This window comes from Myotis davidii, unplaced genomic scaffold, assembly GCF_000327345.1.
Source record: "Myotis davidii unplaced genomic scaffold, ASM32734v1 scaffold655, whole genome shotgun sequence".
Classification (NCBI taxonomy): domain Eukaryota; kingdom Metazoa; phylum Chordata; class Mammalia; order Chiroptera; family Vespertilionidae; genus Myotis; species Myotis davidii.
This window is the reverse complement of record NW_006287547.1, coordinates 4,246,784-4,272,119: the sequence shown is the minus strand read 5'-3', so window position 1 is coordinate 4,272,119 and position 25,336 is coordinate 4,246,784. Positions and strand designations below refer to the sequence as shown.

Here is a 25,336-nt window from a genome sequence, read left to right as displayed (position 1 = left end):
AAAAGTATTTATTAAATTGATTGGGGTGACATTGGTCAAGATGAGCATGTAAGTTTCAAGTGTGAATTTATGTATTACAAGATCTGTATATTGCACTGTTGCTCACCACACAAAGTCAAATCTCTTGTCACCTTATAGGAGGGCCCCTTCCCTCTGGCAATCACCACACTGCTGTTTGTGGTCACAAATTTCAGTTTTATACACCATCAGTGAAATCATATAGTTCTTAACGTCCATCCACGTTGTTGCAAATAGTTTTATCTCATCCTTTCTTATGGCTGAGTAGTATTCCACTGTGTCTATGTACCACATCTTCTTTATCCAGTTCTCTATCATAGGACACTTTGGTTGCTTCCATGTGTTGGCCACCGTGAATAATGCTGCAGTAAACATAGGAGTGCGCATATCTTTGTGAGTACAGTATTTCGAGTTTTTCAGGTCTATGCCCAGGAGAGGGACTGCTGGGTCATATGGTAGCTCTGTTCTTAAATTTTTGAGGATTCGCCAGACTACATAGCATCGTGGTTGTCTACATTCCCACCAGCAGTGTTTCCATAACCTCTCCAACAACTGTTTTACCTGTCTTGTAATAATGGCCATTCTAACACATATAAGGTGGTATGTCATTGTACTTTTGATTTCCACTTCCCTAATTGCCTGTGAGATTGGACATCTTTTCATTTATCTATTGGTGGTTTGTGCGTCTTCTAGGGAGAGGTGTATTTTCAGGTCCTCTGCCCACTTTTTGATTAGGTCGTTTGTTTTTTTTGGTGCTGAGTTTCATGGGTTCTTTATATATTTTGGAAATTAAACATTTGTTGAAGCTACTGTTTGCCAATACCATGTCCCATCTGGTTGGCTGTCTCTTTGTTTTGTTGTCAGCTTCTCTTGCTGTGCAGAAGTTTTTTAGCTTGAGATAGTCCCACTCATTTATTTCTGCCTTTTCTTCCCTTGCCTTTGGGGTCAAGTTCATAAAATTATCTCCTCTATGACCAAGGTCCAGAAGTTTGGTACCTATATTTTCTTTTATGTAACTTATTGTTTTGGATCTTATGTTTAGGTCTTTGATCCATTTTGAGTTTTGATACCTGGGGGAAAACTGTAATCCAGTTTCACTCATTTGCATGTGGCTTTCCAGTTTCCCCAGCACTATTTATTGAAGATTCTATCTTTGTTCCATTATGAGTTTCTGGCTCCCTTTTCAAAAGTTATCTGTTCGTCTATACGTGGTGTATTACATTGATTGATTTGCGTATGTTGAACCATTGGTGTTTTTTTAAGGTGTTGTTATATTCAATTTGCAAGTATTTTGTGTAGGATTTTTGCATTTGTATTCATCAGAGATAATTTGTCTGTAGTTTTCTTTTTTGTGTTCTCCTTGCCAGGTTTTGGTATCAGGGTTATGTTGGCCTCATAAAATGTGTTAGGAAGTATTGCCTTCTCTTCAGTTTTTTGGAAGAGTTTGAGAAGAATAGGTTTTTAATCTTTGAACATTTGGTAGAAATCACTAGTGAAGCTATCTCGTCCTGGACTTTGTTTTTTTGGGAGGTTTTTGATGGTTGTTTCAATTTCCTTATTGCTGATCAGTCTATTTAGATTTAGTCTAGGAAGGTTATGTATTTCTAGGAACTAATTGATATGGAATTTTTGTACTGGAACCCGGATTCTTTGTCCGTTGGAATCGAAAAATGAATCCACGGAAAGAGGTAGTATAGCAAAAGTGGAGATTTATTGAAGAACAAGTACAGACTCCCACGTGGGGCGAGGGAAGAGTCCCACAGAATAGGGAGGGAGAAAAGGCCCCACTGGGTTCCCTTTCCCTAAGACTTATATAGAGCCCCCTGTCCCTGATCTTTTTTTTTTTTTTGCGAAGATTTTTGATGGTTGTTTAATTTTCTCACTGCTGATCAGTCTTCGTAGATTTTCCAGTTCTTCATGCTTTAGTCTAGGAAGGTTATCTATTTCTAGAAACTTATCCATTTCTTCTAGGTTATTAAATTTGGTGGCATGTAGTATTTCATGTATTCTAGTATGATCCTTTGTATATCTTTGAGGTCTGTGGTGAAGTCACTTCTCCCTCATTTATGATTTTGTATATATATATATATATCTTTTCCCTTTTTACCTTAGTCTGGGGGGGAGGGGGAAGGGAGGGTTGTCAATTTTATTAATCTTTTCAAAGAACCAGCTCTTTGTTTTGTTAATTTTTGGTATAGTCTTTTTATTTCATTCAATTCTGCCCTAATTTTTATTATTTCCTTTCTTTTGTTGACTTTGGGTTGCTTTTATTCTTCTTTTTCTAGTTCTTTGAAATGTGATGTTAGGTAGTTTACTTTGGGATTTATCTTGTTTTTGATATAGGCCTGTAATGTATAAACTTCCCTCTTATTACTGTTTACGCTGCATCCCAGAAGTGTTGATACGTAGTACTGTCATTCTCAGTTGTCTCTATATATCTTTTGATCTCATCTTTTATTTCTTTTTTGATAGTATGTTGTTTAATCTCCATATATTTTGGGGTTTAACTTCCTTTTTGAAGTAAATTTCTAATGTCAAAGCATCGTGGTCAGAGGACATGCTTGGTATAATTTCAGTCTTTTTGAATTTGTTGACACTAGGTCTACCCTTAAGAATGTTCCGTGTGCAGTGGAGAAGAATATAGATATAATCTGATATTATGGGATGAAAGGTTCTGTAAATGTCAATCATGCCTATTTGGATTAGTTTTTAATTTAAGGCCAATATTTCTTTACTGATGCTCTGTTTGGTTGATCTGTCTAGAGCTGTCAATGGAGTATTACGGTCCCCAGCTATGATTGTGTTTTGATCTGTTTCTCCCTTTAGTCTGTGAGTACCTATTTTATATATTGTGGTGCTTCCTGGTTGGGTGCATATATATTCGGAAGTTTTATGTTTTCTTTATATAGTGTTCCCTATATCATTATAAAGTGTTTGTCTCTTGTTATCTAGAAATCTATTTTGTCAGATATAAGTATGGCTACATCTGCTTTTCTGTGGATGGTATCTGCTTGGAGAATCATATTCTACCAATTTACTTTGAATCTACCTTTGTCTTTGCAACTTAGATGTGTCTCAGGTAGGCAGCATATGGTTGGGTTTTATCTTCTGACCCACTCTACTACTCTGTGCCTCTTCTTTGGTGAATTCAGACCATTTACATTCAGGGTAATTATTTTTTAAAAATATATTTTATTGATTTTTTTACAGAGAAGAAGGGAGAGGGACAGAGTTAGAAACATCGATCAGCTGCCTCCCGCACGCCCCCCACCGGGTATGTGCCCACAGCCAAGGTACTTGCCCTTGACCGGAATCGAAACTGGGACCCTTGAGTCCAAAGGCCGACGCTCTATCCACTGAGCCAAACCGGTTAGGGCCATTTAGGGTAGTTATTGATGTATGAGGATTTCCGATAGCCATTTTATCTTTTGTTTTCTGGTAGCCCTGTGCCTCCATTGGTTCTTTTCATTTATGTTTCTGTCTTGTTTTGTTCCTCTTTTTTAAGCTGTTTGTCCTGGTTTGGAGATTTTTCTGTGTGATTACCATTAGGATTATAAAAAGTGAAGTTGCCTATATTTCATAGTGGTTTTCCTTTTGAGTGCATCTACTCTTCATCTTCCTTTGCCAGTTTGACCAACCCCCCTCCCCCCAGACCTGTTCCCTTTTATGTTTTTGTTATCACAGATTATCCCTGTTTATGTTGATCTTACTCGTAGTGGTGTGACTTAAGGAAGTTATTCTACCTGAAACAAAGAATATTGAGTATTTCCTGCAATGGAGTTTTCTGGAAATAAAATCTCTCAGCTTCTATATGTCTTGGAACATCTCTATTTCTCCTTAATATTTAAAGGATAATTTTGCTGGATATATTATTTGTGGCTGGTAATTTCTTTCAGACCTTTGAATATTTGGTTCCATTCTCTCCTGGCTTGCAGAGTTTCTGTTGAGAAGTCAGATGAAATTCTGATGAGTTTTCCTTTGTAGATCACCTCTTTATTTTCCCTGGATGTTTTGAGAATTATTTGTCATTAATTATTGACAGCTTTAATACCAAGCACCTTGGAGAGGGCCTCTTTGGATTGAGGTAACTAGGTATTCTCCTTGCTTCTTGGATTTGAAGATCCTGTTTTCCCATAGTTTTGGGAAGTTCTCCTCCACTATTTAATAGACTCCATTCCCTACTCCCTCTCTTCCTCCTCTGCAGTGCCTATAATTCTAATACTGCTTTTTCTCATGGAGTCAGATAGGTCTTATTGAGCTCTTTATGTTTAGGTCTCTCTCTTCTTCCCTCTTCATCATTTCTTGATTCCTATCTTTGATATCACTAATATTTTCTTTCTGGTCATTGTCATTATTGTGGTTCTTCATGATATTTCTTTCCTACTTTGCTTATGCATTTCTCTCCGATGAGGTCTTTCTATTATGTTCCAGTAGATGGCGCTGGATCACAAAATTTTTACCTCTGTGGTCTCCCAGTCTTAAAGGTCCCCTCAATGACTGCTGTGAGACAGTACAGCTGAGCTGCTTGGGGGTGGAGTTTGTGCTCACCTCGCTGTAATGGTAACCTGTGACCTCTGAGGATCCTGCCCCAAGGACCCCTCCTGGGCACCAGTCACAGAGGGAAACAGCAATTCGACTGCATCAGCTCTTGGTTTACAGATAATGCGCTCCTGGACCTGACTGCAAGGGCAACAAGAAGCGAGCTTTGGGAGTTCAAGTGGTGTCAGGGCTCTGTGGTTCCATTTCTTTGTTTGAAACACCACCACCCGGCCTGACATTGGGGAGCTGCAATGTAGACCCCTGTTCTCTGTCAGGCATCTGCTGACCCAGACACTGTTCACTCTCTTGCTGCTCCACCCTCTGGGTTGCGCTGCCCTTCCCTCCCACATACCCCACCCCCACACCCCATCCGCAGCTCTCTGCTCCTCCAGGTTGAAGGAAGTGCCTGCTACCTCTTGTCTTTCTCCACTCTCGGCTGAGCCACAAGCCTCTGGGTGCATCTGTGGGTCGTGTACACTTTCCTCCCTTCTAGTCTCCCCTGGTTGTCCACCTTTAGATGTTTCATTGCACAGGTCTCTCAGGGGTGCCTCTTTGTTGAGCAGGAATTTTTTAGTTGAATTATAGTTGGTTAACTTGTTGGAATTTCAGGGGAGAGGAAAAGATGTACTCTATCATTTCTCTGATGTCATTCCTTATCTAAACTCTTTATCTGTCCCGCAAATCACCTCACTTTTTTTTCAGTTCTAGTAAAATATGCATTTGTGAAGGCTGAGCTATAAATGGATTGCATATTACCCATAGTTTGCCTATTGGAGATATCCTTAGGATATTCTATTCAGCTCAAGAGTTTTCCAGTAAGTTAGAATTGATGTTCATGACCTTGAGATATACTCAATATAGAAAGCTACCATATCATTATGCTGTTGTTGAATTGAAAGCCTAAAATCATTAAAAACTATGAAATATTATCATCAGGTAAATTTAACATTACTTTAGCTGCATTGTTAAATGAAGCTATCCTTACATGCAATAACATTTTGAATAAAAATTCCGTAAAATGAAAAACAAGAATCTCCAATTTGCCAAAATTCTAGCACAGGATAAGTTACTTTGTAATTTTTTCTGAATAATTCAAATACATCAACGCAATCAGGCATAATTACCAGATATCTTAAAAGAGAACAATTCAGAAACATGACATGATTATAAGCAAAACCATGAGCTAAAATACAAATGCCAGTTAGTATACATTATCTTCATACAACCGATAGATTAATTCCTGAGAATCCTGAAAGTAAAGGGATCCTAGAAAAATATATTTTATCATGCCCTTGGAAAAAAACTTTATTCTTCCTTTGAATGGTCGATTATTTTGAAGAATAAAAGATATATGCTCAAAGATACATTCTCAGAACAAAACATTAGTGTTGTAGCCAGAATTTCCTAGGTCTGAACAACCCAAGTATTATACATATGGTATTATATTGACAGGAATAACAAATTTCCCTGGCTTGTACAACTCTTGTGATTTGGGCTGCTTGTGGGGATGCAGAGCAGAGGCCTTCATAAGTGCTCTAAAAAATGTGTAACTCTTCTGGCATTGCTACGTCTTTACTTGCCAGTCTCTTCCCTCTCAGAGATGCTGTGATTCTAGTAGGTGGTGAGATCTCCAGTTCTGCAATGCTAGGCCTCAGTTTCTGCTCTAAAAAAAAAAAAAACAAAAATCACACAGCTCTATAAAATGGTTATCTTTTATTTGTCCCCAATCAATGTTTATCCAACGTGAAAACCCTGACCCACTGGTACCTAATCTCTTTTCATCCACAAGTGAGCTTGTCTTTGTTTTTCGATGCAACACCGTGCCTTGGCCTCTTTCCATTCGCCCAGAATTTTTATTCTCTCCTTTTTTTAGTGACGTCTACTAGTATAACCATGTTTCTATGTTTTTCTCAGAGGATTGTTGAATAAAACTCAATTGGATGTATACCTATAGCCACTGTTTTCATTGAAGTTACAGACTGCTTTAAGCATGGATTTTAGGGTTGGAAACAGATATGAATTACATGAGTGTGGTGTGGTTCCATAGGTAAAATATTTGGGATTAAAATTGTGGAGGCAGAGCAATAGCAAATGGAGTGGTCATGCTAAGTAAATGCATGATCAAAAAGAAGTCAATGCAAGAACTGAGTACCCACAGTATGAGACCTTACAAGGAGTGTCCTTATGTTCTTGAACAAATAATGCTAGAGGGAAGTAAATACAACCAATGTTTCCAAGATGGTCGGGATATGGAATATCAGCTAGGGGACCGATGGCATCACCTTCATCTGAACTGTTTTTGGCTGAGCATAGAGAAGTGGAGGCAGGATTTGAAAGATGAGTGCTTTTGATTGTGACAAAATTTACAATCCATGATGTAAACCGTAAGTCCAGATAATGGTTGTTCCAGGGTATACTATAATTCATTATACCTGGATCCTTTCCATGTTTCCTTCTATCATCATCTATATTTTGTGATCCCTTATATGTTCAGTATGGATGCAATAGCTCCAAATTTCACATTTTTATACAACTACTTTTCAAGATATAAAAAAGGAGCTTTCTCTTTATATGACATGATCTTTCATTATAAATGAATCTTCATCAGATCCACCCCCAGCAGACTTTACCCTTCTAGTTGGTCAGGACAGGGTCACATGAAATACCCCTAGACCAATCAGTTGTAAATGGTAATAGATTAATCATGATTTAATCCCTCAAGGTTGGGTAAATTTCTGAACAAAATCAGTTTAGTTTTCAAGGAAGAATCGGGGAATGCCTGTTGGATACTCAACCACTAGTGTCCGCCATAAAAGTTGTTGTGCAAGATAGAGATTACTAAAAAGAATGTAGGCCTCAAATCTTGGTTCTTATTAAAATGGCTGTATAGCTATTTCATATTGTTGCTATGGGGAACGTCTTTGAAGGAGAGTAACCTTGCTTAGTCTGTCTTTACTTCCTAGAGAAGAGTATTTCAAACTTTTAAATTTTGTTTTTCTGCCATGACACCCGTTCTCCTGCAGAGCATATTTCTTATGAGCAGCCCCACTTCCCTGAACACAGTGTTGATAAAGTAGGCGTCTAGCTTGATTACTAGGAAACTAGCTTTAGCTCTTCTCTTTCCTTTCATACTCCAGGAAGTATATCAGAATGCATGTGAGTGAACGGATATAATTAGAGGAATAACCTTGAAGCCACTGTAATTTGTGAGAAAACAGTAAGTCATTCTCCAACTTCAGTGTTTGACCTATTGTTATTACCACCAAATTATGGACCTTGTGACACATATCACAAGTAATTGAAATACAGCAGTGTGTCTGGGCCCCGAGGTCAGAAGCTTTCATCTAGAGGACAGCCGTCTTCTGTCTTTGTGACCACGGTGTTATTGCCATTACACCGTTGCATTTCTTGGACCCATAATGTTTAAAATTGAATTGTGAGATTAAAAAGAGAAGAGAAAATCCTGGGCATCTGAAGTGGGAAACACACCAACAGTAACACTCAGCCCATTGTTAAGCATATTATAAAAACTTAAAAAACCAGAGTCTACAAATATAGAGATTTACCAATAAATTCAGAATTTTTATGACAAAAGTCAGTCACATTGTAGTAGGGGAGATATTATGCAGCCACATTTGGCACAAGTTTCTGGAGGACAAGCTTTAGACCGAGTGGAGATTAGTAACAGAGTTAAATGTTGGCATTAAGACAAAAACTCCTTAAATAGAGAGGAGGAATATATCAGTACAAAATCAATAGAATAAGAAGAGTGAGTTGGAAGACCTCAGCCAGAGCAAAACTATCCCAAATGAGAGAGTTTTCACTAAATTACAAAACATTTTCTTTTCTTGAGAGAGCAGGGGATTTGGAGTTTAATCCCAGCTTTATCTCTTACCGCCTATGTGACCATGGGCAAGCAAGACCCTGAAATTCCCTGAGTCATCATAGTTCTTAGATACCTTATCCGATGTATTAGAAAAATATGTATCTCACAGGGTTATTTTAAATTATAGAAAATAGTTCAAAGCATATGACTTGGATAAAAGTTTACAAAACCGAGGCCATTATTATAACTTCATCTTCCCCTACTTTTTTACTTTTGCAATGACCACTGGCAAAGGAATGTTGTATTCAAAACCTTGATGAATGGTAGTAATGATAATGAATCAGTATATATACGATACGTTGTGCTACATACTTAATCTGTCCTCTCGGCAGTCTTATAAGGTAATGTTATTGGTTTTCCAGTTTACAGAGTAGAGAACTGAGACTTAGATTATATATATTTTGGTAACCTCCAGGGTCCATATTTTTAATGACTCATCTCTACTTACTTTCTCTCCTCTCCTCCAACACACCCACACACCTCTAAAGTCACCCTGTGGGCTTAATTCTTTAAATTTCCACCCAGGCTGAAATCACAGTGATTAAAAACCACACGTGCCTTCATGCTTTTACTCCCTGCGGAATCCAGTGCCTGGGGGGTTAGTTTACACTACTGCTTGGGGTTGGGGCTTGCTGCCAGTAAAGTTTCCCATTTTCTAAGCAGCTGGGTGAACAACACCAGCTGTGCTGAACTATGTGTGAATCGCATCCCCTGAACTAGGAGACAGCTGTGCTTATCTGTAGGAGGACTCGGGAAGATGGTTTTGTGTTTTATAAGGCACTCCTGGCAAGATGAGAGAGCTTTCTGATTTGATAAGAGACTAAAATCAAGAAGGGAACTTTTTAGTATTTCCCCATTGTAGACACTTTTCCACCTCTTATATTTACTCACACATAAAGTTTGTGAGTCTCAGATAAATAGAAGACAGTCGTTTTAAAGACACTTTAATTGTTTTCCTTAAGGTGCAATTTTTACACCTGACATACTCCATGCCTCACATCTGAGATAACAGCATTTTGTTGCTGCAGGCTTCTCCTGGAATAATTTCTGAAGCACTGTTCTGTCTTGTTACCTGCTGTCCTTTCCTTCCAGTGTGTGGATGAAACAATAATGAGATAAGTCAATGCTGCTACTTCTTATCCCAGATTTAAAGCACTGACACCGTACATAATCGCAGTGTCTGTAGGCCAAAGCAGGCATGGGGCTGGAGATCTACCAGTTGAATGAGACTATGGGAAGGATAGGATATGAAAATAACAGAGAAAACTGGCAGCTTTATCGTAGAGTTTGTTGTGGTATTTGTCTAAAGCTACTCATGTTTTCAGTATAGCTCTTACTTTATAATTATGAAATCCAGTTTTTAATTAAAAAAAGAGACCAATACTGTATTGGGTAGTGTTATGATAAACCATGGTCCAATTTTCAACGATTCTGAAAAAACTGGGTCACAAAGGAAATTCACATGAGGCAGAATTTCAGATGTACTTTGAAACAACAGGGGAGCTGACATTTAAAAGTAGAAAAACACATTCTGTACATAAGTATAGATAATGTGTGTGCTTATGTGCAGGGTGGGACAAACGTAGGCTTCTCTGTATGTAAAATACAAGGATAAACTCTGTTGTGTGCACTCACAACTGTAAACCTACTTTTGCCCCATCCTGTACGTAAGTAAGAACGGACGTTTATTTATGTACCACCACCAGTCCCCATGCTCTTAGAGCCTCCATTTCCCCAGCAAAATACCAGAATTTATCTTCAGAAGGAGAGGCCTGTTTGGCAGCACCTTAAAGAATATAAGTGTCGAAAAGCCTTGAGAGCTAAAGAAGCCATCACTCTGTCAGATTTTGTTTTACCAAGAATAAAGGTAGGAAAATAACTACTGGATTTTGTGTAAACATGTCCTTGATGGAATGCGAGCACATGTGAACTTCTCTTTTTCAAACACACACAATGTTATAATCACAGATATGGAAAGGCGGGCACTGTGAGATTTCATGAATAAAACCATGACATGTTGAAACTGAAGGGAACGTGCTTGCTTATGCAAAAATCTCATTTTGCCAGTTAGAGTTACTTTGCTCTCAGAACCGTTCTCTATCCAAGGTTTTTTGACTGCTGGTTTTCAGGCAGGTTTACCCCATGGGAGACAAGAGGCAAACAATCATCCACTATTGGTGTTTCAGCTGCTTGTCATGGCTTCATCTTTCCCATCTCCTCTAGTGCTAGGAATGATACCAGTGCATGCTGATGGTGAGCTGAGGTCTGCCTTACAATAATCAATTTCCTATATTAAATTTAATGTTTGAAACGCCTGAAGTAGTTTCTATTTTCCTCACTGGATCCTGACTGGTAAACTTACTAAAAGAATTGTGATGAGCAGAGCTGGACTCTTGAGAAGTGTGTAAACTGTGTGTATGTGTGTGTGTAGAGGAGAGAGTTGTACTACTTATCCCTCACCTCTTATAAATACCATAGTTTTATTATGTATATACAGGTATGTGTAAAGCCTGACTAAGTGTGCTATAAGAGTTACAGACTTAATCTTAACAACCACCCTGAAAAGTATTTTAATTGTAGTTACACTAAAAGAAAACAGAAACTCAGAGAAGCAAATTAACTTCCCAGGCTGCAAATCTAGAATATGGTGAAGTCCGGATACAAATATAGGTTATTTTAAACTATAAAAACCAGTATTTTATTCTTGGGCTAAAAGGCATATTTTTAAAATAACTGAAAATGGTTTTAATCTAAATGTGGGAATTTGGAATTTTTTGATAAACATTTCTTTCAACAGAGTTTTAAATATAAATATTGAGAAGCATTATTTGATCATGGATTTTTGTGCCATTCCTAGATGCCAAAAACCCTGTTTGATGGAGCTTGGGTATAGATGTCTGGGGGCCGATTAGAAAAGAGTAACTGAGATAGCCCATCTTTAAAATATTTTGCAGATGGTTTCTATACTTACACTTCCATAACTTATTTAAATATTATAATTTATTTCTGTGCCAAGTATCTTCTGTAGCATGTCTCAAACAATTATACAGCATGAAAAGACAGTGCTATTTTTCTACATGGACCTTATTGCCTTAAGATGAGTCTGATGTTAGATGAAACATAGATTGCTATAACAACATAGGGAAAGGCAATCTGGCCTTGTCTCAGGATCATGGAATCCTTTCCTGAGAAACTGATATTATTAACAGGAGACCTAAGGAAAGAAGAGATTATTTCCAGGCAGAGGAAAGGGCTTATGACAAGGCTTGGAGGTGAGGTGATATATGTGAAATATTTTAGTTAGTTTCATTTTGTTATATGGATGGGCCTTTATGAAAGCAAGAAGTAAGTAAAGTTGTCTAATCAGGAAGAGACATAGATCTTATCCAAGGCTTTGTAATCTGTAACAAAAAGTTTAAAGTGAAGATACATTTTAAAGGTCAATGAAAACCCATCAGAGCATTGTAAAAACAAATGGATTTTTTGATAGATCATTTTTGCATTATTTTAGGGAATGCACCCAGAGAGGAGCAAAAAGTGCAGCAGTAGAGTTCAGAAACATATTGTATTTGTCCAAGTTAGCTCAGGGTGGTGATAGTAAAGGAGGGAAGATACTGATTAGACTATCCGTGGTCGGCAAACCGCGGCTCGCAAGCCACATGCGGCTCTTTGGCCCCCTGAGTGTGGCTCTTCCACAAAACACCACGTGCGGGCGTGCACCTACAGTGCGATTGAAACTTCGTGGCCCCTGCGCAGAAGCCGGTATTTTGTGAGCTGGTAACTGGTGAAGGAGAATGGTGAGTCAAAGATGACTTTTAGAGCTCAGGTAATAATGAGAGCTTGAGGATCATAATTATAAGCAAAGTCATCTGGAGGAGACATCCTGCACAGGAAAATCCTACATGGAGCAAGCTGAGAGGGAAATTGATAAGCTAGATGGGGGTTACTTGAAATTAGGGAAAATAGGTTTTCAATACATCTGGAGGAGACATCCTGCACAGGAAAATCCGACGTGGAGCAGGCTGAGAGGTAGATTGATAAGCTAGACTGGCTTTACTTGAAACTAGGAAAATAGGTTTTCAGAAGAAAAAGGTTTTTCACAGACTTGAATATTAAGAGCATATGGAAGATAAAGAGGGAAATGTCCACTGAAATGAAAATTTTTTGATTTCTGGTTAGAATGCAGTGGGTTTTGATAAACCAGTGGCTCTACCAATAACTAGAAAAGCCAGATACGCAGCAAGAATAAGCAGAAAATGAAGAAGAAGAAAAGGGGACAAATCAATATGCAAAGAAATAATTGTCTAAAATTAATTGCCTAAATTTATTTTCCTATCTGAAAGGAAATCAACTCAAGAAGCTTGCCCTGGCTGGTGTGGTTCATTGGCTAAGCATCATCCCATGCACCAAAGCATTGCCGGTTCAATTCCAGATCAGGGCACATACCCAGGTTGTGGGTACAGGATGTAATCAACTGATGATTCTTTCTCTCTTCCCTCACTCAAAGAAGAAAAATTCAAGAGGGCTCAGTAGATCCAAAGCATGATATATGAGGAAAAGCCTGACAACTAAGTCCAACATAGTCAAACTACTAATAATAAGAGTTAGCTAAAGTCTTAAGAGCAGCCAGAGAAGTCAGACCAGTTTCCTTTACAGGAGATTCATGAAAACTTATGACTGACTTCAAAAGAAATAACGAAAGCATGAAGAAATTAAATGATATATTTAAGGTGAAAGAGAACAACTGACAATCTATAAATACTGATAATATCCTTTAGAGAAAAAGCTGCAATAGGATCCTTGCAGAAAAATTAACAATTGAGGGGATTTCTCACCATTAGGCATTTTCAAAAAGAAATATTTAAGGTAGTCGCCCTGACCGGTTTGGCTCAGTGGATAGAGCGTTGGCCTGTGGACTCAAGGGTCCCAGGTTCGATTCCGGTCAAGGGCATGTACCTTGGTTGCGGGCACATCCCCAGTAGGGATTGTGCAGGAAGCAGCTGATCGATGTTTCTCTCTCATTGATGTTTCTAACTCTCTATCCCTCTCCCTTTCTCTCTGTAAAAAATCAATAAAATATATTAAAAAAATATTTAAGGAAGTTATTCAGGTGTAAGAATTTCTTTCCAAATGGAAAATGTAAATGCAATAGAAAAAAAGTACATATCTGAGAAATAGTAATAAGTGTTGACTGCACAAAGTAATATTATAATTGCCCTACTATACTTAAAATATGTTTATAATTAAAATTTATGATGATAATGTAAAATTGAATAAGTATTTAATTTTCTATGACTCAACATTATAGAAAAGTAGTAAAAGTAATGTTTTATGCTAAATCTTAGTAAATCAGAAGTATATTTTTTTTTTCAGAAGTATATTTTAAAGCAAAAGAAGCCAAAATGTAAATATAACTGAGGAGGTACTAGAGAAGAACAACTGAATAATATATTTCATTAGCCCCTCCCCCATAAAAAAGATTAAAGAATATAGTGTATGATGTTTTAGAGAGACACACTTTAAATATAGAGACAAATAAAAGATTTCTTCAATCACTCATAAAAAGATTGCTAATTAAGTTATGCTACTATCAAAGTAAAATTTGAGACATGAAAAGAAGCATTTCACAGTGATGAAGAGGTCTTTCAAAAAAGACTATAACACTATTATAAACCTTATGAACCCAACAAAATAATATATATATAAAGTTCATAAAACTGGACATTTGCTCCCTATCATTGTTTAGTAATCTTTCCTTGCTATCATGAGCAACCACAGCACTGAAAGAAATGTTACTTAGAACTACTTTCAAATACAGGACAATAAATATTAGAATACTAAATACCAGAGAGAAGGAAAACAAGATGAGTGCACCTTTGCCTTAAAGTCTTCCTAGAGACAATTTGTGGACAATATAAATGTTGTGAGAAATAAGAAATATAAAAAAATTAGTTGTATTTTTGTATAATAACAATGAAAAATCAGATGATGAAAATTTCAAAATAACTTTTACATTAGCATCAAAACCAAAATACTTGGAAATACAAGATGTTCACACTGAAAACTATGAGTAATTATTGAAGGAAATTAAACTATGTTCACAGATTGAGAGTCAATACTGTTAAGTTTCATTTCTACCCAGATTGTTCTACATATTAAACATAATTTCAGTCAACATCCCCACAGGCATTTTTATAAAATTTGTCAAGCTGATCTACAAATTATATAGAAATACAAATTATCTAAAATTTATTTTTTCAAATACTTTCATTGATATCAGAGAGGAAGGAGAGGAAGAGAGAGAAACATCAATGATGAAAGAGAATAATTAATGAGCTATCTCCTGCATGCCCTTCACTGGAGATTGAGCCTGCAATCGGAGAGGTGACCTCTTGGTTTATAGGTTGACGCCCAACCACTGTTCCATACCAGCGAGGCTATTTTATTTAAAAACTTAATAGAAAACTATAATATTCAAGATAGTGTGTTACTGCCATAAAAGTAAGCTCAGAAATGGAACAGAATTGAAAGTCCAGAAATAGATCCACACATAGATGGTCAATTTAATTTTCACACTAGTTCCAAGGTAATTTAAAAGGAAAAGAAAAGCATTTTCACCAAATGGTGCTTGAACAACTAGTTATCTATATGAAAAGATGTACTGTACATCACTCCATAAACAAAAATCAATACAAAGTTGCCCATGATTTTAAACATAAATCTAAATCTTCAAACATCAAGAAAATCTTGGTAAACTTGTTGTAGCCAAATATTATAAAGGAAAAAATTGATAAATTATACTTTATTACATATAAGAACTCGTGCTTTCTGAAAGATTCGATTAAGAAAAATTACAGACTTGTAGAAATATTTATTTATATATATACACGTGGCCAGGATAGATTTATAGAAGAAGATAGTCTAAAAATGATATGTGAATGTTCATTAAGTACTGTAAACATATTGAACATCATTTGTAATCACAGAAAGAGCAGCTTAATATTCTTGGATCCCAATGGCATGAAATCAGAAATCACCTACAGTAAAAACACTCAAAAACATGGAGGCTAAATAGCATGTTATTAAACAATGAATAGGTTACCAATGAAATCAAGAAAGAAATTAAATGTCCTGGAAACAAATGAAAATGAACACACAACACCACCAAATCTATGGGACACCGCGAAAGCAGTCCTGAGAGGGAAGTTCATAGCACTACAGGCCTATCTCAAAATATAAGAACAATTAATAATAAACTATTTAACCCTACAACCTAAAGAAACAGAAAGAACAAGAAAATCCCAGAGTAAGTAGAAGGAAGGAAATAATAAAGATCAGAGCAGAAATAAATGACATAAATATAAAAACAATAGAAAAAAGCCAATGAAAACAAGAGCTGGTTCTTTGAAAAGATAAACAAGATTGATGAACCTTTAACCAGACTCATCAAGAAGCAAAGAGAGAGAGCCCAAATAAAATCAGAAGCGAAAGTGGTGAATTAACAACTAACACCACAGAAATAAAAAATTATAAGAACAAGTATATGCCAATGTGAATGAAATGGGATGAAATATACTCTTCTAAAACTGAATCAAAACCTGAGTAGGCTAGTAACAACTAATAGAATGAAGCAGCAAACAAAAGCCCTGGTCCGGACTGCTTCCCAGAGAGTTTTTCCAAACATTCAAAGAACTAATACCTATCCCTCAAACAATTCCAAAAATCCAAAAGGAAGAAACACTTCCAAGTTCTTCTATGAGATGAGCACAGCATAACCCTAATGCTGTGCTCGCCTCATAATGCCAAAACCAGGTAAAAGACACAACAAAGATAATTATAGGCCAGTATCCCTGATGAACACAAATGCTAAAATCATTTTAAAAAAGCAAATTAGATTCAACAATATATTTAAAAAGATCGGTGCAGACCCTTGCTCTTGCCCATGAATGCCTTTGAACTTCAGTTTGCTTACTTGTAAAATAAGAATAATCTCTTTCTTGTACTATTCCACACATTTGCTATATATAATGATAAAATGAGGAAGCAGAAAAGTGCTTTTAGCATTGCAGAAGAATTTTTATTGATTTCAGAGAGGAAGGGGGAGAGAGAAACATTAATGATGAGCATATCATTGACCAGCTGCCTCCTGCATGCCTCACACTAAGGAAACAAAAGACCTGTACTCAGATAACTACAGGACATGGAAAAAAGAGAAGAAATAAACAAGTGGAAGAATATACTGTGTTCATAGACTGTTAGAATTATCATTAAAATGGCCATACTACTCAATGCAATCCCTATTAAAATACCAACGGCATATTTCACAAATATTCCAAAAAGTCATATGGAACCAAAAAAGACCCAGAATAGCCCCAACAATATTGAGAAAGAATAACAAAGTTGGAGGGATCACAATACCAGAGATCAAGTTACACTGTAAAGCCACTTATTGATTTCAGAGAAGAAGGGGGAGAGAGAAACATTAATGATGATCATATCATTGACCAACTGCCTCCTGCATGCCTCACACTAAGCAGGCAAAAGACCTGTACTCAGAAAACTACAGGACATTGAAAACAGAGATAGAAGATACAAGTGGAAGACTATACTGTGTTCATGGATAGTTAGAATTATCATTAAAATGGCCATACTATTCAATGCAATCCCTACTAAAATACCAACGGCATATTTCACAAATATTCCAAAAATTCATATGGAACCAAAAAAGACCTCAAATAGCCCCAACAATATTGAGAAAGAAGAACAAAGTTGGAGGGATCACAATACCAGAGATCAAGTTACACTCTAAAGCCACTGAACTCAAAACAGCCTGGTTCTGGCATAAAAACAGGCATATAGATCAATGGAACAGAACAGAGACCTCAGAAATCAACCCAAGGCATTATGCTTTGAATTACTTTTAATTAATGCAAATTAATATTCGATGAGGCAAGAGCATAATGGAGCAGAGACAGTCTCTTTAATAAATGATGTTGGGGAAATTGGACAGGTACATCCAACACAATGAAACTAGACCATCAACCTACATCATACACAAGAATAAACTCAAAATGGATAAAAGACTTAAATGTAAGATGTGAATCATAAAAATTCTAGGAGAAACCTTAGGTAGCAAAATCTTTACAGATACATCTCCTAGGGCAAAGGAAACTAAGGAGAAAATAAACAAATGGGACTGTATCAAAATTAAAAGCTTCTGCACAGCAAAAGAAACTATCAACAAAATGAAAAGATAGCCCACTGCCTGGGAGAACATATTTGCCAATAATTCAACCAGTAAGGGGTTAATTTTCAAAATATATAGGGAACTCATACAACTTAACAAAAGGAAGACAAACCATTTTAAAAATGGGCAGAGGACCTAAATAGACACTTCTCCAAAGTGGACATAGAAAAAAGGTCCAAGAGACATTAAAAAAAAAACACAAACGCTCAAAGTCATTGATCATCAGAGAGATGCAAATTAAATCAACAATGAGGTACCATCTCACACGTGCCCATCAGCAGATGAGTAGATAAAAAAGCTACGGTACGTTTACACAATGGACTACTATGCAGTTATAAAAAAAGAAAGAACTACCATTTGCAACAGAACGGATGGACCTGGAGAGTACCGGACCTAAACAGACACTTCTCCAAAGTGGACATAGAAAAGGTCCAAGAGACAAAAAAAAAAACAAAAAAAACAACGCTCAAAGTCATTGATCATCAGGGAGATGCAAATTAAATCAACAATGAGGTACCATCTCACACCTGTCAGAATGGCTATCATTAACAAATCAACCAAGTACAAGTGGTGTAGAGAAAGGGAACCCTAGTACACTGCTAGTGGGAATGCAGATTGGTGCAGCCACTGTAGAAAACAGTATAGAGTTTCCTTAAAAAAATTGAAAACGGAACTCCCATTTGACCCAGATCCCACTTCAAGGAATAAATCCTCAGAATCCTGAAACACCAATCAGAAAGAATATATGCACCCCTATGTTCACACTAGCGCATTTTACAATAGCTAAGATTTGGAAACAATGCAAGTGCCCATCAGCAGATGAGTAGATAAAAAAGCTACGGTATGTTTACACAATGGAATACTATGCAGTTATCCAAAAAAGAAGGAACTACCATTTGCAACAGAATGGATGGAAGCTACGGTACGTTTACACAATGGACTACTATGCAGTTATAAAAAAAGAAAGAACTACCATTTGCAACAGAACGGATGGACCTGGAGAGTACCAGTATTATGCTGAGTGAAATAAGCCAGTTGGAGAAAGATAGGTATCACATGATCTCACTCATGTGGAATCTAATGAACAAACTAGACCCAGAGATACAGAAGCATGGAACTGGAACAGGCTGCAGAATCTCAGAGGAATGGTGGGAGAGGGTAGGTGGGGGGGAAGAGATCAACCAAAGAACTCATATGCATAACACATGGACACAGACAATAGGTTTGTGAAGGCCTGGGGGCGGGGCAGGCTAGAAAAAGTCAATGTGGGAAAATGGGTGCTGGGGTTCTTGTTCCAGCATCAAGAAGGGTTCAGGAATCTGGAGAAGGCTGTGGGTAGATTATATAGGAGTCCAGAGACAAAGCATAATTTTGAAAGGCATTTGGGGGTCAGAGGAGTTTAGCTTAAAGGGAACTAAGTTCTAAATTCTCCTTGTCTCAGGACCCCATGCTTTTTATTAACACAATTTGTACTGAGGGGAGGCAGAGATATACACTTCAAAGGGTCAGGTTTTCCTATACAGAGTACATTGTCAGAATGAATTAGCCTACGGCTGTTCAGGTGTTTGGCCAGTAGGAGGCAATAACATGTAGATTAAGATGCCCTGAGCTGTCTGGCAGCCAACAATCATCACTTTTCAGCTTTGGGGAAATGCCCTCAGCCATTCCCAACAGGTGACTACATGTGTGACTCAGCCCTTGTTGAGTCCCCAAGTTCCATCAACCTTTTGATGAAACTCCTGCAATTATGACATGCTAGAATTGGCCTCCAGCAAATGGGGACATATGTAATATTTTCAATAATAAAGATTTTAAAAAACTTGCTACATAGAATATGATGGAATATAAACAATATCAAACCACCATCTTGACAAAATACGTTGCCAAGTATGATATCCTCATTTTTCTTAGTACCAGTAGGCATTACAAAAATTCTACAACCTTACCAAAGCATTGATTGGGTAGTCAATTTTTAAAGAATGTAGACATTATGTTAATGTTAGTGCAATTGTTCCAACTATTGAATATCTGAAAATAAACACACATTGGCCATGTAATATTACTGAGAGGGAGGGCTATATAATGGGTAAGAAGAGCACCAAGTACTTGACCCAGACATCCTTGATTCAAATTCCAGCTTTCATTTAAGAGCTGTGTTGCCTTGAGCAAGCTACCAAGCACTCTAGTTCATTTCCTCATCTACGAAATGGAGATAAGAGAAGTCCTTACCTCCCTGAGTTACTGTGAGTTCATTTACATCGACAGTGCCAAGATATAGGAAGCACAAGAAGCACACAATTTGTATAAGCTGTTACTATAGTTGGAGCCACACTCCCCATATTTGCCTTTTGAGTATTGCATTTGCGCAATGTAGAGGTCCCTGGTAGATCTTTCAGTTAGGATAAGTATTGACACTGAGAAGAATATCATGGGATACACTTGGCATCAGTTTACCCAGAAGATTATAGGACAGGGACTACATCTTTCCAGGCAACATCACACTTTAGTCTCCACAGGAGTCCCAGCAGCAGTAGCTGGCATGGCCGTTCACACAAGGGTTGGGAAGCTGTTTTCCCTAGATGACAGCCAGGTGCAAGGAGATGAGATTCACGTCAATGGGAGTGAAGTTCACTTACAGGTATCATCATGATGCAAACATATCTGATGAATGCCTTGTGTATGGAATAGGGGGTGTTAGAGTAGTACAAGATATTCTGCTGTTCTGACACAATATAGATGAGCAACTTAGAAAATAAAAAAAGGAAAAACTAGCATGCCTCCCCCTCCCCACCCCAGTATTCCTCTTGGCAATCAATAATTAAAATAGGGCCCTGGCCAATGTGGCTCAGTTGGTTGGGTGTCATCCTGTGCACCAAAAGGTTGCCGGTTCGATTCCTGGTCAGAACACATGCCCAGGTTGCGGGTTCCATCCGGGGTAGGGGGTGTGCCGGAGGCAGTTGATCAATATTATCCTCCCATTCTCTCCCTTTCCCTTCTTCTCTTTCTAAACATCAATTTTAAAATATCTTTTAAAAAATCTATTACAATAGGATTTTGACAGGGTTTTCCAGCAGACATTCTAGCTTGTCAGAGTTGTGGGAGCTTACATCACAGAAATTTAAATGTTGGATTTTGTAAAAAGATACAGATGGTCTATGTGTATTAGTCACATGGAGAAAAAGTTGGCATTTTATGAGGAAACAGAAAATACCTTTGATTGTTATTATGCTTCTTTTTTGTACCAAAGGATTGTAGACATATCTCTACTTTTATGAGGAAACAGAAAATACCTTTGATTGTTGTTATGCTTTTCTGTACCAAAGGATTGTAGACATATCTCTAAATAGGACTGAGGCTTATGTCTGAAAGCATGTTTAAAACTGGACAAAACTGTACTGTAGCTTAACTGAAAGCACAGAGTACATATTACAGAAGCGAGGTTGTAATAAAATAAGCTTCCTGTAGAAAGATAATATTGAGGAGGACTCTATCTAGATGGTCGGAATTTGGTTTGTTTGCAAATACATCTTGCAGTTAGAATAAGAGCTAACGTACTGAACGTAATCACTTTATATTCATTTAGATCCTCAAAATAAGAATAAAACAACAGAGGCAGAACTTCCCAATTTATGTTTGGACACAGACAGTACTGAGAAACTTATGGTGTCATTAATAGACTGACAAGCTCAGGCATTTTGAAACGACACCAGTGTTGTATGAATAAGCAGAGGTCACCAACATAGGAAGGGTGGCTGTCTTCCTATTCACTATGGTAGGAGAACAGATCTCTGATTTCTTTAGGATACGAGCCTTTAAATTAGGTCAAAAATCCTCTTTGAAAAGTTACTTAACACTTTGGCCCCTTCATGGACTAGGGAGAGGGAAAGTGGGAAGCTGTGTATGTGTACCTGCGTGCATATTTACGTATTAAACTTCAGAGGTTTAAAGCCTTGGAAGCCAGTTTCATTTTCCTCTGAAACCTTCATTAAGAACACTTCATGTGGATCAGGCAGGAATGTCATCAGATATTAGGAAAAATGGCTCCTTCTACGGTAAACGTTTCAAGTTACATTTGCCTAGAAGAGTTCTCAGTTGTTGAACATGAGTTGTAATGAGTTAAAAAAATTGGGGTCCTGGGTTTTGTAGTCTGATGACTCTACCGGGCCTTTCAAGTAAATTTACGTTCTTGTCCTGCACACGTTAATTGACTGAATTGTAAAACTCAGAAGAACTTTGTTCAATAAGTTTAACAGCGTCTCTAATATGATGCATTACCCTACTCCAATGTACTATTGATTTCACAGAAATAATTCTGTTGAATCCTCCCTTTGAGGGATTTTTCATGAAAGTAAACCTGGATAAAAGGATAAAAGGACATGCATAATTTTTTGCAGACGCAACATTATGCAGTTATATTCTGTGAGTAGGTATGACCCATTGCTTGGGCCTCCAGCAAAATTCCCGACCATTTGCTAGGTTTGCCTGTGCTCATTGCTTGTGTGGCCAGCGCTTTGGTAATCGCAGAGAGTCATGCATCTTAACACACATAGCTCTCAGACCCTTAAGAGCCTTGTAGAATGTCTTATAAGCTTTCCAACGAAATAACAGTATTCTCCGAGCAATTGTCCTAATCTTTCTGCAAAACAGTCTTCATGCTCATAGGATGATACTTCGTCCTGTGGGTGTTTGAGTCACCCAGAGGAGGTTTACTATGGCCATTTTGGATTTCAAAGTAAACGCATTTGTAAAAAGCCAGCGTAAAGGATCACAATGCTACTGACAGGGCTTTGTTGATGCCGGGAGGAAAGTAGACAAGGCACAGATTGCGCTTAAACATCCTCTCTAGACTATGGGTTTTGCACAGCCTTTATATAGAAAAATCAAAAGGAAATAAATACAATCCATACATAGCAAAGGTCAATGAGTCAGAAAGAGGATTAGGGAATATATGTTTTCGTACGGGAAAGCCACAGCCACTGGTGACATCCTGAACAGCGGGACCTTCTGAGGAAAGCTTTATGCTAATACAGAGCCCTCGGGTAAGCCAAGTATTTTCATGTTTGAGAGAGAAATTTACCAAGAATCCTCAACACTATTCATGCCAATTCATCAGTTAAAAAAACTTTCTTCTTCCTATGGTGAGATTGGAAACAACTTTAAAATCTAAATGGGTTCTGGGAGGTTTTTAATGAAAATTATTAATTATTAAAGTACCGATTATAGCCTACAGTTTGCCCATAGAGAAATGTTAATAAAAATGTGTGTTATTCTGTTACTCATAGAGCAATGTTAATAACAATGTGTGCTATTCTGTTCAAAGTCCATTGTCTTTTGAGTTGTGAACAGGTGTAGAAGCTGTGTCGTCTGAAGTACATAGGAGTGCTTCATGAAATCCTGTTTAATGTTTGCCAAACATTTGTCATTCCTGCCAATGAACAGATTTTACATTTCTGGCTTCAATACACAAAAAGACTTAAAGATGTGTAGTTGTCTAGTATTACTACCCTTCAAATTACAAATTTTTTGTTGTTACCTTTTCAAGAATTTTAGGCTTGGCCTATAATGGAGCTAATTAAATTTCTTTTCCTAGGAAGCAGCCAGCCAGACCACTGCCCCAGGCACATAACCTCACTTACCACTTCCCTTCTCTCATTTATTCTGTATGTGAGATGAGACTCTGCAGGCTGCAAAGGTAGAGTACTCAGACCAGGCAGCTGCTGATGGATCTTAGGAACTAGAGTGGGCGTTTGGGTCTCAACCCTGACAGCACACATCACAGAGAGGGGATGCTGAAGGCATATCTTTCGGACTTAGTTGGTTGTGGATGACAATGTGTCAAACGGAAATTATGGAAGAGGCATTAGTTGTATAAAAATGAACCAACTTGGCTTAGCTGTAACGTATTTTGCAAGATTCTAGGAGTACCACCCGATTTTCCCCTGAGATTAACTTGTGAACTCAGAAAACATAATAATTAAAAATGGAATCATGTGGGGAAAAGGTTTCTTTTAGTGATGTCATTAATGCAGCTTCATGATTAAGCCATTTTGTCCATCTCCACAAGAAGGGGATTATTCTTAAGCATTCAAAAATAACTATTTAGCAGTCACCCTATTAGGTTCTTTACACATGTTATTTAAATTCAATAAGCATTTTTTCCCAACTTAATATTTCAGGAAAACAGGATGAAACTGGTTAAATGATTTGCCCAAATTACCAAATGGCAAGCTAGGAATTTAAAGCCAACTTTAACTGAAAAGCCTTGTCTTTCTTTATTAACACACTGCATGATACATTGAAAAGGTCTGTGTTTAATATAGATAATTTTGGGTGAAATTACTTGGGAAATTTTCATGAAAGTAAGCAGTATTCATGCATGTATACATTTGTATGTGTGTATGATATTTATCATAAACTAGCAGTTCCCTAAGAGGAAGAATTTTTAGTTGTTCTTATAAAATTATATGTAATATAGCCCTTATTATGGATAGTCATATGTTATAGAAGGGCCTAGTTTCACCCCTGCAAAAGGGAGAACCATTACAAGGAAAGCAATGACCATCTGGACCTTATAATATTATATAGAGTTTATAGAACCCATTTCACTAAAAACCAACAGAAAGAAATCAATCTAACATATCATCTTAAAAGATAAAATATGGATTTGTGCAGAAGATACATAAATGCTCAAATATAGATGGATAGATTGATGTAGATAATTACACACACATATATCTATATGTAAAATTTGAATGAACTCATTCATTTCTGGTATAAAAATAAAGTGGCGCATTTCAGTTTCAATAACATTAAATCTCTCTAGATTCCTGATTGCACTCTTGACTAGTATTTCTTTCTTTTCCCTCCTACAGTTGGACAGCGTCACCTCCCTAATCCAAGCAGCCAAAAATCTAATGAATGCTGTCGTGCAAACAGTGAAAATGTCTTACATTGCCTCAACCAAGATCATCCGAATTCAGAGTCCTACTGGGCCCCGGCACCCAGTTGTGATGTGGAGAATGAAGGCTCCTGCAAAAAAGCCCTTGATTAAAAGAGAGAAGCCAGAAGAAACTTGTGCAGCTATCAGACGAGGCTCCGCAAAGAAAAAAATCCACCCAGTGCAGGTCATGAGTGAATTTAGAGGAAGACAGGTCTACTGAAACCACTATTTTACTCTATGTCTATATTAAAAAGTCCTGGCTAAACACACTGCTTTAATTTTACACTTGGTTCATACTGTAAATTCACTATTTTTTAGAGTTTAAGCCACAAGTAATATAAAACATTGAAGGTGGAACCAACATGAGCACCATATATTTGGGGCCATGTTATCTCTGTATGCCTAATAAGTAATCAATACATGTTTGTTGAATGAATGAAAACTTCAGGTACCGTTCAGCTTTTCCGAACACAGAGACTATCTTACATTCACTACCAAATGAACACAGGAGATTCCAATGAGTCTTATTCATCGGTAATAGCTTGATTACATTCACCCTTTTACTTTTAAATTTAAAAATTGACATGAGCCCTTGACTTGGTTTTCAATTAAAAACAAAAGACCTCATAAAATATTTTCCCATTAAAACTTTCCTTACTTGGCCTGATCTGACACAATGATCCTTACTATGGGGAGGCGGGGGGAA

At 37.3% G+C, this 25,336-nt stretch overlaps 1 protein-coding gene across 1 annotated transcript in view; it reads left to right on the top strand.

Annotated features, from left to right (window-relative positions):
• Positions 1-24,862, top strand: part of LOC102766152 (catenin alpha-3) — a 114,036-nt gene extending 89,174 nt beyond the window's left edge. Inside the window, exon 4 of the mRNA XM_006759390.2 lies at positions 24,563-24,862. Within this exon, the coding sequence (XP_006759453.1) occupies positions 24,563-24,850 (288 nt within the window). The 3' untranslated portion in view covers positions 24,851-24,862. The remainder of the gene's footprint in view (positions 1-24,562) is intronic.
• Positions 24,863-25,336: the final 474 nt, after the last annotated feature.